General features: G+C 36.9%; 2 protein-coding genes across 2 annotated transcripts; both read left to right on the top strand.

The window, feature by feature from the left end:
- Positions 1-166: 166 nt before the first annotated feature.
- Positions 167-1,754, top strand: LOC116734244 (fatty acid-binding protein, brain). Its single transcript, XM_032585512.1, has 4 exons — positions 167-346; positions 488-660; positions 1,016-1,117; positions 1,485-1,754. The coding sequence occupies exons 1-4, from the start codon at positions 274-276 to the stop codon at positions 1,533-1,535; spliced, it is 399 nt and encodes a 132-aa protein (XP_032441403.1). The 5' UTR covers positions 167-273; the 3' UTR covers positions 1,536-1,754.
- Positions 1,755-2,638: 884 nt separating this feature from the next.
- Positions 2,639-9,895, top strand: smpdl3a (sphingomyelin phosphodiesterase acid like 3A). The gene is made up of 8 exons (XM_032585507.1): positions 2,639-2,851; positions 3,607-3,820; positions 5,039-5,183; positions 5,767-5,863; positions 6,862-7,025; positions 7,099-7,279; positions 7,690-7,814; positions 8,403-9,895. The coding sequence occupies exons 1-8, from the start codon at positions 2,758-2,760 to the stop codon at positions 8,706-8,708; spliced, it is 1,326 nt and encodes a 441-aa protein (XP_032441398.1). The 5' UTR covers positions 2,639-2,757; the 3' UTR covers positions 8,709-9,895.
- Positions 9,896-19,714: the final 9,819 nt, after the last annotated feature.

Raw genomic sequence — 19,714 nt, 5'->3', positions numbered from 1 at the left:
TATACACCCACGTGACTAATAAAAAGAGTAATTGCATCATTAAACAGACAAATGGGCTAATTCCATTTTTATTTTCTGCTGAAAGAACTTGACCCAATTTAACAGCCAATCACAGCTCAGTTAAAATCTCCTGAGCCAATGCGATGCTGGGCACCGCCCACATGTGTGCATAATAATAAGAGGCAGGATGATAAGTGTGTGGAGTAAACCTGGAAGAGTTGCAGCTTGCTCAGTGTGCTTTGGAGATAACTCTGTCCCCTGCAAACCTTCACCATGGTCGACGCCTTCTGTGCCACCTGGAAACTGGTCGAGAGCGAGAACTTTGATGAGTACATGAAAGCACTTGGTGAGTCAGATTCTGTCTTTTTTTATCCTTATTATGAGCAAGTACAAAATAAATCTATGTTTTCAGGTTATTTTTGAATGCAAACTGCACATTTATACTTAAGAGGTTTAACAGAATCTCATACCCGTTTCTCTTGCTCAGGTGTGGGCTTTGCCACCAGGCAGGTTGGTAACGTGACCAAGCCGACCGTCATCATCAGCCAGGAGGGAGACAAGGTGATGATCCGCACCCAGAGCACCTTCAAAAACACCGAGATCAGCTTCACGCTGGGGGAGGAGTTCGACGAAACCACCGCCGACGACAGAAACTGCAAAGTAAGAAAACAAAACACAAACTGCTGTAGTTCATTCTATTCAGTAAGTCGCAGTAAAATGGAAATATATTCACTGTCTAAATATGAGCAACTGAAGCAAACAAAATATGTTTTAAGATCAAAAAACTATTTATGATTAATTTAAAGACACTAAGGATTTGAAAACAAGCGTAAAACTTTTCTGCAAACTAAAAAGTTGAATTTTTTTTATAACTGAGTGAAAATTAGTGTTAGTTTATCAGAAATTGTGTGATTTTTATAACCGTGCAATTACTTAACATCTTAAACTCTGCAGAAAACCCAGCAGCTTTATTCGAGGATTCTTCACACTGTAACTCTTATTTTATTCCTTTTAGTCCACAGTGACTCTGGATGGGGACAAACTGGTCCACGTCCAGAAGTGGGACGGCAAAGAGACCAAGTTCGTCAGAGAGATCAAAGATGGCAAAATGATCATGGTAAAGACAACACATGCAGTTCATATGCATGTGGACTTTTACTTATTTTATCTACCAAAAAAAGCTTAACACGGAATTTTGTAAAAATGTTCATGTTCTTCTAAACATTGTGAATTGTTTTTCCATGAACAAACAACAGTTTATTAAATATTGGAAGTATGAATTAGGTTATGTGCACAAATTAATGACACTTAAGCACAAGTGGACCAAAACAATTGGCAGCAAAGAATAACATTAAATATTATCAAACATTCTTCCTTAATGACTGCATCTAAAATTCATTTTTATGATTGTTTGTCTAAACGAAGTGTATTACAAACCAAAGTTTTTGCTAAGAAAACTGTATCATTTTGTCTGTTTTGTGCAGAATTTGACCTTTGAAGACATCCATGCGGTGCGCACCTATGAGAAGGCATGAGAGCTCCAGCTGGCAGCACCACGAACCGGCCAACCCGCCTCCATTTTATAATTATTGTGGACTGTTTGCTCTTTGCACTTCATTCTCCTCCACATGTAAAAGATCTGCAAGCTGCACATGTTTTGTAAAATGTTTTTTTTATATGAATACATTTCTGTCATGACAAATGGAACGACTTTGCAACTCTGTGTAAGACCTGAAATAAAGAAATGAAACGTCTTGTGTTTTCATGTGTGTATTGCTTAAAATGAATGATTTGATACAAAAAGTTTACAATATGGCACATCATGTTTTCTCCATGAGGGGATAAAGTTAATCCAATAACAAAAACACAGATTTTTCTCATTGCAAAATAATATTAAGCTGTTTTTGTAGCACATTTTGAAATTCTGAAATGTGAAGCACTCAGTTTAGAAAATGTCTAACGCCATTATCGGCCACACCCTTTGACATAGGGAAGGGTGGGGCTGAGGATATTTTCTGGGATAATTAAACTTCATGAATTACATTTTAATTACAAACTTGGGGACATTTTGAATGAGTTTTGGCAGAAATGTTCCTCTGACTGGATTTATTCATGACTAAATGCTCTCCTTTTTTATTTCATTTAAATTTTACTATAAATCAAATTAATAATTTTAGTAGAATATGTTGTAATCCCAAACATAATCAGTGTTTGAATAAATTACATAGGTGACAAGAAGTTTTATTAGAATGAACAATAAAACAGAAATGAATTTTTAACATTAAAAGATCACGAATCTAGATAAATCATATTTGATTATCTAAATTAGATTAGTGTGACTTTAAAAAGCAAAAAACATAAAAATTGGTTCCGGTAGAAACTTTTTTTTAGTTATTATCCTTAAAGGTCTCTAATATCTGAAGCTAACATATGTTTATGTATTCACAAAATTAGAAATTATTATAATTTATTGAACTCCCCCACCCAAAAAAAATAAAAAGTACTTTGGTAATTACAATCATAAACAAATATGGTATAAAGACAAATTACTGTCTGGTTTGTTGTCATTGCTAGAGTTGTAAACACAGTACGTGCTCCTATTTTACTCCTCCCCCTTCAGATCTAAACCAGTCAGCTGATCAGCTGATCGAACTACTTCCTGTTTACTTCAGAGAAGTGACCGGTTACTTTAGTTCAGCTACTGTACTTCATATAAAACCCATGTAAAATACTCGGTTTTGTTTCTGTCCTCTCATCATGGCTCAGGTTGTTCGTTTCTTTCTGCTGCTGCTCTGCGCAGCGGCTCCGTGCTCTGCTGCTCCGACCGGAAGCAGCTACCTGTCAGGAACAGGTGAGTGGAAAACTCACGTTTTTAATGACAACTGGAGTCTTTTGTCAATATGCAGAGAATCACGCAGATCTAAGTTTTACAGGAGGGGTTAGCCTGTGGATATTAAAGTTTCTCTTTGCGGTTTTAAACGGTATGAAACGCAGAGTTGCTAGCTAAATGAGTAAAAGTGGATATCTATATAAATATGGCGATAATTGGCTCATTACTCACTTGCCGAATTGTTAGAAAGGCTCTAATAATGTGCACCAAAAGCTACAATCTGCTGTAGAAGGTGAATATTTTGTTCTAAAAGCAAATATGTAAGAATTGGGAGAGTTTTAAACGAAGATCTGCCTGAGACGTCAGACTTCCACTTCTGCTGCCCTAGAAAACACAGTGATAAAGATTGATTCTTTTTTTCTGAGGTGACATAACCATTGTAACTTTGACCAACCGTGTGTGTGTGTGTGTGTGTGGGGGGGGGTGGGTGGGGGTGGGGTGGGGTGGGGGGGGGGGGGGGGGGGGCTGTTTTAAGAAAATTAAAGGAGAAAACAACTCTTGGATAGTGTCTAACAAAACAGAAATGACATTTTTAAAATTTTTATTAAACTTAGAAAAGTGAAATAGAGAATATATTGCCAGTTGAAGGCTTTACAGATAAAACAATGGGTCAGTAGGACGAAGGAGTCGTACATTTCAGGATTTCATCACTGTCACTGTCTGATTGTGATATCTCATTATTTCTATTAATATGATCCAGTGTCCTGTTTTTCCAGGCAGGTTCTGGCACATCACGGACCTCCACCTGGACCCCAGCTACCACCTGGCCCAGGACCCCACCAAGGTTTGCTTCTCCTCCAAAGGAGCCCCCGCCACCCAGGCCGGTCTGTACGGAGACTTCCTGTGCGATTCCCCCTACAGCCTGATCCAGTCGGCCTTCGCCAACATGGCGCCTCTCACACAGCCAGAGGACTTCATCATCTGGACCGGGTCAGTACAGATAGAAAGTGACTCCCAATGATGGAGGAAATATTGGTTTTGTGATTTCTTTTGTTATAGTTCTGTCCTTTAGTGAGTTTACCTGGAGGTAAAATTGTGCCGAACATTGATGATGTTGATGTTTGTCAGAAATAGAAGTAACCAGTGTACTAAAACAATCAACAATTTTACATTCTGTTTCTTTATTTCTGTTGTGGATCTCACATAAACTTCTTTAAAACAGATAAAAATGGTTCTGGGGTTCTGGGAATAAATGTGGTTTATTCTGAATGATTTAATTGCTTCAACATTTTCATGTAAATTACTGTGAATGAAGAGATTACAGGCTCAGTATTTAAGTTGTTTATTAGCCCATCAGTCATTGTAACTGCACCATAAACAGACAGTTTTCAGTCAAATAAAACTGTAATGTCAGTTTTGCAATTAATAAACACACCTGGGAACTTTAACATCTGTAAAAGTAACAATTCACCCTCCAACATTGGGAAAGTAATTAAACTCTTGATCACTTCAGATCCGTTTCTCAGCTCATGTGTAGTTGATCAGAAATGCTGCATGGCTAAATGGTTAAAGATTTGCTTTATCTTAGTTTTTTTCTGTACAGCCGTTTTTACTTTTATACTGAAAAGAAACACCAGAGAACATAAACATTTTTAAAAACCTACTTAACGCCGTTTTCACTAGGGAACTCTACTGATATAATAAGGAACAGAAAAAACTTTAATGTATGACTAAGCAGAAGTATCACTTCCTTCTGTATTGTCTGGATTGAGACAATAAAACCTCACAATGTCGTCCTTTTTATTTTATGAATGAGTTAATCTGTAACAAAATATCTAGTATTTATAAATAAACATTTATTATTCTGTTTATATGATAAAGAAAGATTAACTCATAATTTTTTCTCTCTACTAATGTTCTCGTGTTGCTTAGAAAGTTTAGCTCAGCATTTTTGTTTCTTTGTGCATTTCTGTAACAAAACTAAATGTACCATGAAGAGGAACTATCACTTCCTCTTTGCTGAAGATAAAATGACCTTTGATGTACTCTTTAGTGGTTTTTTATAAGGTTAATGATTTAAGTTTGAGCTATAAATCAGTTTAGATACATTTCACAGGTTTTTTGACCCAAATAGCTAATTACTTAATTTTTAATAATTAACTTAAGCAGATCTACCAGCTCAGTTAGCAGGTTTTCTTTGTCTCACAGGGACAGTCCGCCTCACGTCCCTCCAGATGAGCTGTCTACTGACTTGGTGATCCAGGTGATCAGTAACATGACGCAGACCATCACTCAGCATTTCCCCAACCTGACCGTCTTCCCTGCACTGGGAAACCACGACTACTGGCCACAGGTAACCACGACTACTGGCCACAGGTAACCATGGCGCCTCACAGAGAGGAAGGCTGAAGGATGACGGTGTAGCCCAGTCATCACCAGGCTGTGGATTCAGGTAGCCCTGAAGAAGGGGACGTTTTTTTCTAATTAGGAAATCGCCCCACTTAGCTAAGGTGTTCCCCAAGGTTGAGTTTTGGGCCCAGCTTTGTTTGCACTGCTGCCTTTGGGGTCATTTTTTCATGTCACAACCTTTCACTTAACTGCTTTTAGGAGTAACTTTCATTTAATCTGATGACTTACAGATTTATCTGCCCCTAAAATCTGGAAAAGACTAATTTGACTGCAGTTTTACTGCAATCTCTCATAGATGTCAAACAGTGGCTGTGCCTAAACCTGAATGACAATAAAATAGAGATTATCTTTTTTGGCAACTCTGTTACAGTTAATTAAATCTGTAACAGAGATTATATTAACATTGTTATTATTAACATAACCAACTTCGATTTTGGTTATGTATTTGTTTATTTTGTTTTAGAACCAAGCCAGATCAGATTAGGACGTATTTATTCTCACCATGGCTGTATGTACTTATTATGCAGGACCAGATGCCAGACTCGACTAACGACATCTACAAAGCAGCTGCTGCTCTGTGGAAACGCTGGCTGGAACCTGAAGCTCTCACCACTCTCTCACAAGGTGCGTAAAAACCTTCCACACCAACCAGGATGTTTTAAACGAAGCTGCAGCTGGGAAATGGACCAGGCTGTGAAACTGAGCTGCGCTTCTGCTTCATGTTTTTATTAGATCCAGTTCAGTTCAGTTTCACTTTGGAGCCAGAAACCAAAACAGATTTAATCTCAGAATAAAGCAGTCGAACTGAAATCACTTCTGATCTCTTCAGATCAGTTTATCAGTTCAGGCTGATTAGAAATTCAGCGGTTAAATATTTGCTTTATCTTATTTTTATTCAGTAAAGTTGTCTTTACTTTTATATTAAAAATTTGACTTAAAAGTCAGAGGAAATCTGGCAACATTTGGTTCATTTCAATATGTTTTCATGCATTTGGAGAATATACTAATTAGTCCATTAAAGGATAAATCTGTTTTTAAAATGAGCAGTTTTTTTAAATGTCTATACTTTTTTAACATAAATGCATTTTGGACAGCTGTGGTGTTTTGCAGACTTTAAATTAAATGTTATAGTTTAGATTTTAGATTTTGCATTATTATGCAGGAAATCTGCATCACTTCATAAATGTTTTGGTATATTTAGCATGATTTAAGTTGTATTCTTATAGGCCTCAGAAGTAGCCAGGAAAGGTAATATGACTGTAAATATTAGAACATACAACGTTTGTATCTTCTATTGGATGGTCTTTTAGTGTTTTAATCCAAATGCACAATTTTTATTATGGTTTGAAATACCAATTAGTCATATTCAGATTTTTTTAATTTCTTGATGTTTTGCAAAAATCAGCAAAATTTTAGGACAGAAAATCAGCAAATCTTAAGTTTTGAGAAGCAGCAGTAAACCTGCTATTAGTATTTGGTATCAGTGCACATGAAATCACATGAACATTTTGCAGTTTATACTTCTTGCCATTTTAATTTATTGCTTGTTTATCACTAATAGAATCATTTTAAAGTTTTGTTTTCTTCTGTTGGTTGTTTTGTGATCTGGTTCGGTCCTGCAGGTGGTTTCTACTCCCAGCTGGTAAAACCGGGCCTGCGCCTGCTGAGCCTCAACACCATCCTGTACTACGGACCTGATAAAGTCACCATCAACATGACCGACCCAGCCGGGCAGTTTGAGTGGCTGGAGAAAACTCTGGAGAAATCTGCTCAGAGCAAAGAAAAGGTTTGAACTCTGACCTTACAGCCGGTGTGCTCAGTCAGTTTAATCCCTGCAGTTTAACGTTTTTGTCCTGTAGGTGTACGTCATCGCCCACGTCCCGGTGGGATACCTGCCCTTCGCCGGGAACACCACCGCCATCAGAGGGAGCCACAATGAGAGGCTGGTGGCCATCTTCAGGAAGTACAGCCATGTTGTTGCAGGGCAGTTTTATGGCCACACCCACAGAGACAGCATCATGGTGCTGCTGGATGAACAAGGCAAGAAAAACAAGCAGAGTGGACCTAAACACGCTGAACGTTACTTTAACTGACCTCACTGTTATTACTGCAGCCTGTAAGCTGTTTGATAACCAAATCTGCTGTCTAATTTTAATGGTTTACTTTAATATCCATCTCATTATGAAGTGCAACACATTGCATTAAGATAACTGATGGTTAGTTCTGCTGTTTTGAGATCGTTAAAGCGACTCTCAGTTATTCCCTGAAGCTAATCTGTTTACTATGACGCAGTATTACAGCCATTATCGATCAAATTAAATAATTATGTGGTCACAGAAGAGTAAATCTGTGACATTTGCATTAAATTGTGAATAACATATAAGTGAGTTAATATTTAAATGGATATTTATGGTGTTGTTGTGACAGTATATCTGGTTGTGTTTCTGCAGGACATCCTGTGAATTCTCTGTTTGTGTCGCCGGCTGTTACACCCATCAAAAGCTTTTGGGAGCCGTATTCCAACAACCCAGGTTTCCGCATGTATCTGTACAACAATAAGGACTACAATGTCATGGTAAGACGGTTTTAACGAACTAAAAGCTTGATTTTATTGTTTGCTTTTCTCATACAAATAGCACAGATTTAATAAGCATATAATAGTATTCACATCATTGTTTTGGAAAATGCTAAGTCTCCATATTGGGGGTAAAAAAGGATCTTTGATATCAAGATGAAGTTTCTGTATCAACTTTAATGCCAGGCAGCGAAATGACTTGACTTTATTAAACCAAATGAATTTGGCAAAGAGTGAAGAGGACAAAAAATTATTTATTGTAACATAAACAGTTATAAGTCTGTTATTTCTGACTCCTAGTTCATGTATAAATCTGTTCTGCTGAGCCTGATGCATAAAGAACTTCATACTGATTGTTTTGTTATTTTAGGAAAGGAGTTAAGGATTTATGACTTATTTTCTTTTGAGCAGGTATTCTAACCTATTTAAGCTAAACCTCTAATGACCCTTCATCTCTCTGTTTAAAGAGCGAAGCTAAATGTGATTTTACGATTAATCACGGTGCCAATCAAAACACAAAACCTGGTTCTGGCTTTGCTTTCTTTCTTTGTCTCTCCTTCTATGCGGTTCTTTTCTGCTCCTCTGAAGGATATCTGGCAGTACTATCTGAATCTGACGGAAGCCAACGAGAAACAAAGGTCCGACTGGAGGCTGGAATACATCATGACCAAGGCTTTTGGACTGAGCGACCTGCAGCCGAAAAGCCTGCTTCAGCTGGGCCTGAGCTTCATGCTGCCGCAGAGCAAAGCCTTCGATAAGTACTTCACCCACTTCATGGTCGACTACAGCAACAGCATCGTCTGTGATGGAAGCTGCAAGGTCCGCCAGGTGTGTGCTGTTCTCTACCTGGACCAGCAGTCGTACTCCAAATGTGCTGCCAGTGCAGACTGGTAGCAAGTTTATCCTCAGGAAACTAAAATCTTTAGCACGTTTTTGTATCTGCTGGAATCAAATAAAAGGGAAATGCCTTCACTGAAACCATCAGGATTTTATCCAAACTGGTGTTTCAGTTTTATGTCACTTTATGCTTTACTTGATGGATGTGGAGAATCATATTTTTATGATCTGCATAAATGCTAATATAGTTTGGAAACATAAAATGAACAACTGATGGTTTCTATGGTTACTTTTTCTGTTTGACTTTTGGTTAAACTGATCATAAATAAATGCTGTTTATGTTTTACAAACTGATTATGTGATATGTTGAGCAGCACAACAGTGGAACTACTTGATATAATTATTTAATGATGAATTTTTACGTTTCATGACCAAAAACTGTTGTTGCATATTCTATAAAACCAGAAGATGTCATGATGTATATTTTAGTCTACATTCCTCAGCTCTTTCTAGATAGGTTGATTTTATTTTATTGATTTAAAATGTGTCAAAGTGCAATTATAATCCCAAAATGTGTTGCTACTTTATGTTGGATTTCCACAGTTTCTGTTTCCATGGAAACTAAATCTAGTATTTAGAAATAATTTGGGTTAAGTACAAAAAGTGTTTTCAAATTTAGAATTTTTCTGATATTCTGAAAATATCAGAAACTCAAACTTTCTATGGATAAGCTGAATATCTGAAATTGAAATTTTAATTAAAACTATTTAGCAGTCAATAAAGTTAGCTTAAATATTTCCCGAATAAATAATTTGTATTTTAAGAAAAAAATATATATATATTTTATTTTACAGTTTTTACTCGTTACTGGAAACATCGGTAAACCAAAAAAATATCTTGCTCAATTAATGAATCATTTTTTTCGATAGGTGATTGTAAGTGCTGCCTAAAGATAAACAGAATTATTTACAGATATAAATACATGATTTTCTGTTTTTGTGTGTGCTTTTGGTTAACCCTTTCTTGCACTTCATCATTACCATAAGAAATGCACAGTGTGTTTGTGTGTCATCAGGAATGTGTTTGTGGAGAATTGAGCCTGTATCCAGGATGGGAGTTCAGTTGATTCAGGATCATTTAATGGGAACAAATCGTGTTGTTGTTTGACTAAATGTTTGTTTTACAGATGCCATGTTATTGTGAGATTTTTGTTATCTAAAACTAATTAAATGTGAATCAGGTCACATCTGTGTTTTAATACAAACAATGTTTATGAATTTCATTTTCTGCTTCATCAAAACTAAACAGAAAATGTGTTAGAAGTTGCACAATAATGGATTTATTTTGTTTTCTGCATATTCTCTGAATAAAGACAAACATTTTGTCTGAGCAACTTTGGTTTATTTGTAGATTAATTGTCCTTGAAGAATTATAAATAAAATGAAGTAAAAGAAGTTTCCTCTAATTAACTATCACTTGGTGACCAGGCAGATTGGTGATTTTCACTCTTGCAGCACTTTTTTCTTGCAAGAATGAGAACAGAAAGTAGACATGTTCAGTGTCTGATCTGTTGTGACTAGACAGAGTTGCTACCTTCTTATACGAAACTTATCACAACGTTTTTCAGAGAGAGTCTGGGAACCAACGTTTCTGGCTCAGGAACGACTGAAACCTTAGAAATCTTGAAAATGGAGGAAATCCTCCCTGAGTCCCAGTAGGATGAAAATATGATAAGCCTCACATGAATAAAACCGTTACTGCATTGTTCCTCCGGTATACATTGTGTTCAAATGAGTTATTTTGAAAAATTCCACTTAAAGACTGAGGAAATAATAGTTAAAAGTTACAAACAGAAGCAGCACGGACTAGTTTCCCCCTGCTGGAGACGCAAAGCAACAGCAGTCAACACCAGTTGACCGTCAACACTCAAGTTCATTCCCTCCCACCACCCGATCTTATTCTTCTCTTGTTCAAACTTTCTAGAAAATCCCCCGCGTTTCTCAGCCACCAACTGAAGAATTTGACCCTCACCTCCTTCCCATCACCCTCCCGACTCTTTTGTCCCCTTTGCCTCGCTCCTCTAACGTTGAGTGGACCTGAACCAAAGCTTCCCGCACACTGCCTTTTTTGTGTGTTCAAATGCATCAGCTCAGATCACCAAAAGCTGGACGGAAAAAACACAAAAGTTTCCCATCTTTCAAAATCACTTTCTAAAATTAATGTAATTCACTTTCTGATGGGACGTAGCAAAGGTTAGCTTTGCTGCAGCCATTTTTTATCCCTCAGTTTATTTTACCAATTAAGATCCATTTAAAATTTGAAATTTAGGTTTAGAACTTGAGTTAGTATTTGTTCAGATATCCTCGTGTTTAAAGAATGAACTACTAGGTTTACTAGTAAATTAAACCCACAGGACTTTGGGAGAAGATTTTGTTTGGTCAGGTTTTTTATTAACCGTTCCTGAGCCTCAACTCTGTACTTGGAGAGTTTGCCAAACTCTTTCCCCTCATGTGCCCCTTTGCCTTTATTATTCCTGTCCATCCGCGGCCTCCCTCCGCTCAGTTCCTGTCCAAATGTAACCGTGGAGACTAAGACGGTGCTAGGAATGGCAATGCAGAGGACTCCATCACCACAGTAACAGGAGCAGAGCTTCCAATCATGTGGATCCATCGCTACGCTCACTATTATTAGCAATCCTTTCAACTCCAGAGCAGTCACATTGATGAACTGTAAACCATGTGTGAGTAGATGAGATTTCTGCTGCAGATTATGATGGACTTTAAGCTTCATAAACTTATGAAATGTTTGCTGTTCTGTTCTTTCCAGTATTTTATGCACATTTTATGTAGCAGCCAAACTACCAAGACAGCATGTTTCTTTATTAATGTAGTGGAGACATAATTATTAATATTATTATTATTACTGAGCCTTTAAACACAAATGCAGCTAAAACTGTGACAGATCACTTGTTTTTGTTCAACATTTAGTTTTTTTTTTTGTTTGTTTGTTTTTCCACAGTTCCAAACTTTTTTAAAGGTCTAATTGGTGTCAGTTTTGGTTGTGGTCAATATGGTTCACCACCCAGGGCTTCATGTTGTCAGGGGAGGCTGCATGGGTAACAGTGTCTGTGTTTCCATTACAAGTGTGAGCAAAACTTTGTCTATAGTCCACTAATGTTGAAAAAACACATTTTTGCAATTGTGGTGTTTTCATTAAAGAAACACAATTAAAATCACACCTGAATAAGTTTGTTCATGCAATAAGTCATGAAACAAAGATGCCATCATCCTCCAAATACTCCAACCATGCAAATTTTTCTCTCAATCAAAATTATTTGATTATTCGCGGATTTCAGTTATTAGGCGGTTGTGGTTTCTAACCGCACCGAATACCGGAGAGCCACTGGATTTCTATTTAAACTACATAAATTCATTCACATGCTAATTTAAGCTCAAACAGACAAGATAAATATAAGGAGACGAGTATTTAAATACTTTCAGACGATTGCAGTTTTGAAAAGTCTTCATTGGTGCCAATACAGATCCTTTTCCAGAAACAGGAATAACTAAGAAAACGGTTTAATATTTCCAAGTATTGTTGCCGACACTTTGCAGTGCAAGAAATGACTGAATCCAGTTGTTGAAACATTGTTTTTGGTTGACAGACTGTCTGACTGGTTTGGTTTGGCTCACTGACCCACATGTTCAAGTTTGCATAGATTTCTGCTTTTGTTCTGGCCAACTGGTGGAGGCCCACACCAGTTAATCTGAGGATTACTGTCAGGACAGTATAACCGTCCAGCAGCCCTCTCCTGGGGAGCAGGAATCTGGGAGTCCACGCTCCACATCACCTTTGTCCAGCTAAGATAATCCCTTTCAGCATCTCTAGGTTTTAAGAACCATCTCTTTAAGAAGCTTCTGCATGAATATATATTTAATTTTATTATGTTTGTTAAAGGCACATTTGTTTTCTGCCTCTGAAATCTCTTCTTGTGAAATTGTATTGATTATATGGAATTAATTTCTCTTATTTCAATGGATATCTGTAGCACAAAAAAGTTAATTTCCTCTTGCTGAAAGATGAACTTGATCATTTACATTTTTCCTGGTTAGGCGCCCTCTAAAGTTTATAAACTAGTTTAATTCATTAGTTGTGATTTGGGGGATTGTCTCTGTGTCCTTTTTTTATGTACACACCACTCTTTACCGCAGAGCAATTAGTCTGAAATTGACATGACGCAACGCAGGCTCCGCCCCCAGGCGGAAGTAGAGCGAACCTACAAACAAACAACGTGAAGGCACAGGAAGTGAAACTCAACGCATTACACACGACATTTTTTGAGTCAATTTTGCCTTATCAGCCAACACTGAGGCAATGACGAAAGACAAAAATATTCTCCAACGAGTTGTACATCAGGTCGTTAAGGTTATTTGCGGGAAATGATGGAGAATCAACTTTAAACCAGAGAATGAATGAGGGTCACAAAGTCTCGATGTGAATGCGGACGATGATGCGTCAGACGCGTTTTGCGTACAAAGCAAGTGAGTAATGACTTAAATACTACGAGCCTGTGAAAATCTGCCTTTGGGTAAATGTTTAACAATAATTAGCATAAAAAGGTGTTTAAATGTGAATATGCAGATACTGCAGCACATGTTTTCATGCTGCCATAAAGCTACCATAGGAATTTACACACATAAAATCAAGCATAACTACATTCACTTATTGATCTTTGATTTGACTATCAATCAGTGTCGTTAAAAATGGGATGTTTGCTTCCAGTTACCTTCTTACAGACGAACATGTCGAGGTTCCCGTTGATCAGTTTCTTTCAACGGGACATGGGGTCGAAGGCCTTGGTCCATTTCTTGCATTATTCCAGACGCCGTTTGGGTTTAAATGGATATTCCGTCCTATAAAGGCTCAGTGTGACGGCTGCCAGGACTACATGTTCCCCACTGACAACCTTTGACCTTTATTTCATATTATTTTGCTCGAAATCTCTGTAACCGCAGCGCGTTACCAATGACGAACCCCGGCGTCCTGACTTCCTGTCCCACCTGGTGGTAATGCGCATGCGCACGCTGGCAAAAACCGCCTAGAATGATTGACAGGTGACGTCATGTCCATTGAGCATAAATAGCTATGCTTCAGGAAAAGTCCTTGCTATTCCAGTATTGAGAAATATAAAAATCTCCAGATATGCTGGCTGATGATTTTATGATGTGATTTGATTATTCTGATGATGGCATTTGACAAAACGTAATATTTAACAATTGGTGACTGTATGAGGTTTTTCTGATGTGAAGCATTTTGAGTTGTCTTGTTGCTGAAATGCGCTTTAAAAATAAACCTGAACTTGATAGAACAACGCAGGTTCCACACAGGTTGATATCTGAATTAAATGTCCTATAAATTAACTTCAATAAGCATTAACCTTTGGAGCAAGTTAATGCTGGGAGATAAATGTTAACTTTGTTGTTAAGACCTTTGTCTTAATCATAGAGATTCAAACACTGATAATCTGTTGCATTGCTTGCTTTTGGACTTGGTGTGATAATTATCACACAAAGTAAGACAACTGGCAAATTAGAAAATAAAATGTCAAAGTGTGGCCAAGCTATACTTTAGGGGCTGATGCCTGCCCCGTTTGGAGTACAGACTGGTTCTGACCAGAACCAAGAAGGCAAAGAGAATGATTTCAAAAAGAAAATGTAACTTAAATTATCTTTATTTGAAATGTTATGTTTAGTTGTTGAGGATTAACTCTCCTCCCTTATATTTTTTTCAGATTTAATTTTGAATCTGTGACATGCTTTGTAGTAACTGTTAATGCCAGATTTGCATGAACAAATCAACATCCATGCATGTTGAATGCTATTAGTCACAATATTAGATATTCTACCATTTATAATTTGACTAAATTAAGATAAAAAATAAAAATTTCCTTGTCGTTTCTTTAATCTTTACCACTCCATCTTTAAATATCTCTGACAAATCATGCCATGCCTGCTCTTTGAAGTGAAAACTCAACCTTTACTTCCAGGCTAAGTGATACAATAACAATGCAGTTTTTCATGACAAAACCTAACTGGCATTGCTCTGTTTCTGTTCAGGGCAGCTAAACATAAGACTCCTTTCATGGCCGGGGTGTCCTGCCTGATTTTCTGTCCCACAAGTCTCACACAGTCCATAATGGAGCGAGATGGAGACAGAAACACAGGGATGGGGGGTCTCTTTAGTCTCATGCTTCAGTAGTAATTTGTCACCGGCCATGAATGGCCGCCTTCATCAGTGAGGGAGACAAGGCAAGGAATTTCAGAGTAGTGTGTGTGTGTGTGTGTGTGTGTGTGTGTGTGTGTGTACACTAGAGGGGGTCAGCCTTTAGGTTGAAGTTTGCTCTCAGCCCATTTGTAGCCCAGATCTGTGGGACCACCATAGGCAGGTCTCCAGGAGCCAATCAGACGCCTCAGAAGCCATTACCTCACTCTGGTGGCGACCGTGCCAACTTGGAGCAGGAGCCACCAAACAAAATGCTAATTTAAGAAAAAAAAAGAAAGTGAGTGTGGCAGAAGTACACAAGTTGAGCCCTTCAATATTTCATTTATGTCTCATATCTAATGTCTAGGTTAGATATTTATATTCTGTTTTGACTAAAAAAAAACCTGTGTTTTCATTGACCATATAATTGTGGAATTTGACATTTTGAAAATAAATTTGCTTAATGGAAACACACCAATTGTGAAAAAACTCAGTTTTTTTGCTAAAAACATGTTGAGATAGTTTTGTGGCCTTATTGTAACTGCAATGAAAAAATTTGATCAGCAATCAGATGTTTCTAATAGAGCAAACTATGATGAAGGTGACAGGAAGTAGTTGGAGGATGATGGTGTTTTTATTGAATTATCGCGTGTACTAACCTGTTCACGTGTGATTTTAAGTATGTTTCTTATCTAATGGAAACACCACAATTATGAAATAGTGTTTTTTGACATTAGCTGAATAGAATATTGACACAGTTTGGCAAAAATTCATAATGAAAACACAGCTAATGTCTAATGTTTTATGTGTTGTTGTGCAATATGCATCTATTTTCTAACATGTCAAGGCTTTTATTTATTTAGTAAGTTAATTTACTTGTTTACTGACTTTCTTCCCTTCTTGTATATCTATTTACCATTTGTCTTGTTTGATTTATGAGGTGATTATTTACTCTTAATTTGGTTTCCTGCTGGAGCCCATTTTGCCTGGGCAGACGGCACCAGAACCGTATATCACCACAGACAAAAACCCATTTCATGATTAGAGAGAAATAGACAGAAATACAGACAGCAACAATTCAGTTTGATTAAAAATTCTGACAGCATCCCACAAAAGATGTTCTAGAATGGTTTCTTGCTTCATCTTTTGGGAAGACATAGTTTAATCAAAGACAAACAGAAAATCCAGAATTTTAAAGGTTTTGCTTTCACAGACTGAAAGGAATCCTGGTCAAAATCATATTTAAACATAATTTTCTGGAGCGAAGCCAGCTACTGCCATCCCGACGACACGGTCAGGTCTTCTATTGTCTCTAATTAAAATTTCACCCGGCAACACCAGTTGTTCATTTCCCACTGGAGTAAATCTTTTGAGTGGAAACACAAAGCTCTGATTGTTCCTGCATGGATGAATTTATGAATGGGCACAAAAGATGGTGGCCAATCAGAAAAAAGTGTGTCATTTCACTACAGTGGTGAGAAACTGAATGAGATGAAAACACAAAATGTAAATGTTTCCAAACCATCAAACCTGCCATGATTATTACGTTTTATTTCTCAGAATTATATATATTTTTTCATGTTGTTTATTAAGCTGTTATGTGAACCGATATCTGAAAATGAGGAAAACAACAAAATAAACAAAATATGGATGTTTCTGCAACTCATAAAGCAAAAACAGAAGTTTTGTCTGCATAAAATAAAACTGATGAACATATTAATTAGCCAGAAATGCCATCCTGGAGCAATTCAGGACTCTTAGGAAGGGAAAATGTTTTGTTGTAAGTGAAATAATCTACCAGTGGAACTAGTACTTTTCATGAATATTTAGGGATTATTGACTTAAAATAAACTCCTATTCCTTGCTGAAAAGTTAGTTGTGATTTAGTTTTGTCAAATTTCAAATGCATTAAAATATTTGTACTAGAAACTAGATGAAAATATTTGGTAAGATTTTTTTTCTTTTTGCAGTGTGTGACCAGGACAATGTTCTGATTTATTGTCATGTGTTTGAGTTTTGTTAACCTTATTGTGTTTTTTAATGTGGTTTCACTCAGATGGCATTAAGTTTTAGGAGAAAAGCTTTTTTTTTTCTACCTCTCCTCACCCCATCTTGTTCCTCCTTCTTTCCAGGAACCGTCCAGTCTCCTCCAGCCCCTGACCCCCTTGTCTGCTCTGCTTGCAGGGGTCAGTGAGTTTCCCCTCAGAGAGGTTAGTTAGTGTTGGAGCAGAGGGTGTGGCATGTTGGCCTGCGTCTTTGATCGCTACACGGCTTACAATCCATTTTCTTCCACCTGATGAGCTCCGGGCTGACCTCGGGGTCCAACACACCTCATGTGGAGAAACATCTCCACAGAGAAATCACCCAATTTTCCCCAATTTTGTTCTTCTCTTTGATTTTTTGGGGGGAACGTTTTTTTGTTTTTTTTAGCAATCTGTTGAAATCTTATTTTCCTTCATCTCATCTAGCAGCTTATTGTCACAAATCTGTTCCACCTTCAGTTTCAGTTTGTAAATATGATAAAAAGACTTACATGCTGCAGCTAAAGACTGACCACAGTCTGCAAACCAAATATAATTAGGCTAAAAAACAAATCCACAATGATATTAAAACCAAATGTTAGAGTCCAGCACCTGTGGATTTAATCAGTTATATAATACTGACCCTATTAACCCTCCTGGTTTAAATTAAATTTTAATTATATTAAAACCAGATTGACTGATGATAAAAATGAGGTTTTCGCAGGATTGAACCGTAACAATGCTGCCACCTGCTGTTTATGCTGCTGTACGGTTTCTGCAGATTAAACCTCTCACTTCATGAATTTAAAGTCACATAAGTATTATGAGCTTAATGGGAAAACTTGTGGCTTTTATTTCAGGATAATAGTATTCAAACTATTGGACTTATTTAGGATTTATAACTCTGTAAAATGTTGGATTAGATGTTAAAGCTCAGTTTAGAGAAGATTTATGACCTGAGTTATAAACGGATAGGAATGGAAATGTCCTTTATTAATTCAATATTAAAAAGGCAGATAAGGAGGCTTTTTGCAGGAAGTGGTTTAACACTGGACTGCATAAATTCACAATAAAAATCTGAGACATCATCATTTTTAACAATTACATTTATTTCGTCCTGCCACAGAGTTACAAAGAAAAGTAAGAAAACTTTAGATTTATAAATTCTAAATATATTTGTTATTTATTCACAGAATACAGAACTATAACAGATAATAAAACATTTAATCGGTTTATTTGCCATATTACCTTAAAAAAAAAGACGTGGCAGACAGAAAAGTCGAGTAAAGACGAACTGACCAGCAGGTGGCAGTGTAGGATTATGGTTCTTGTTTCTGTGTTGTGATTCAGAGAATGAAAAAAAATAAATGACACAAGCAAATAAAATTTCCACACTTCCTCACCTTTTACTAAACTTTCTATGAACTCACATGTTGGGAGCAGAACTGTGAGGAGCCAGATTCTTCCGCTGTGATCTTTAGTGGTTTATCCTTCATACACAAAACATCCAGAACTGTTTGACTTATAAATGTCAAATCAGTTTTCCTCCATTTTTCTAGACGCCACAACAAAACATTTCTGCTTTAAATTTTATTTTTATTTTGGTCTTAATTTTGTCTCAATTTTGAGTTTTTATTAACTGTAAACCATAATCATCAAATTAAAAAAATAACTATTTAACTAACATAATGTGAATGAAGCAATGAGTTCCACATTTTAAATTCCTGAAATTAACTTTTTATGAATAACCATATCTATTAAAATCTCCTCTGTATTATAAATGAACAGGACGTCACTGAAACATTTTTCTGACATCATGTATGAAATATGATTTGAAACTTGATTTATTTTCTCCTGCAGTTGAAACATGTAGAAATTAGGTAGATTTTTTCATTTCTAATCAGACTTCAGAACAAAGCTTGAACATGCATTATAGATTTGTCTCTTTCCTCCCTGTGATTGTTCTGTATTAAATGGGTGAATTACTCTCCACCTCATGCAGGTAAAGATGGGAAAAAATCCCACGACTTTGAATAGAAATAACATGGAAAATTAATGGAATAATGAATATGAAACTGAACTGATATTGACAGATTGAATAAAAATTAGACATTATCTTTTGTGCAGATCCTTGTTAACTTTGAATTTCTTGGATTGCAACTGTTGCTGTTTCATAGTAACTAAAAGCTTTTGAAATGGCCGCCACTCTTTGGCCTTTTCTGTGACTTGCCTTGAGAAAATGTGGTGCTGCTGCAGAGCTTCACTGCTTGTTTGAGCCAGTGCTGCTGTGAGTGGGAGGTCATTTCATTTGGATTTCACTCAGACAAATTTACTAAGAATTAATTTCTCATTTAACAGCTTGAAAACATTTCCACTGCTAACTGAATCTGGATATTGGACACATTTCTTCCCTCATCCTGAATTCAGCGGTGAACAGAAATATTCAAGGGTCAAGGAACAAAAATCAGAGAGCAAACATTCAGTTCATAAAAATGGGCTACAAAGCCTGAAAAATTAATCCATTTGCACTTCCTATTCAGGATTGGTTTTCTGCTGAGATCATCTTCTCTGGATAAACTCAGTCACGTCATAGCCAAACTTCAAACAGGATTTATATGATGGTATTGATCTGACCATAAGTTCTGAATCTTTCCTCGGACCCCAAACAGCTTCAACTGTTTCCTTTAACTCCACTTTATCCAAAAAGGTGAATCAAGTTAGGCTTTGCAGGAAGTCATGTTCATATCTTTGTATTTTCTGGGGGGGTTTTTCCATTGACCA

The sequence above is a fragment of the Xiphophorus hellerii genome, chromosome 15, assembly GCF_003331165.1.
Source record: "Xiphophorus hellerii strain 12219 chromosome 15, Xiphophorus_hellerii-4.1, whole genome shotgun sequence".
Taxonomy (NCBI): Eukaryota; Metazoa; Chordata; class Actinopteri; order Cyprinodontiformes; family Poeciliidae; genus Xiphophorus; species Xiphophorus hellerii.
This window is presented reverse-complemented; position numbering and strand designations above follow the sequence as displayed.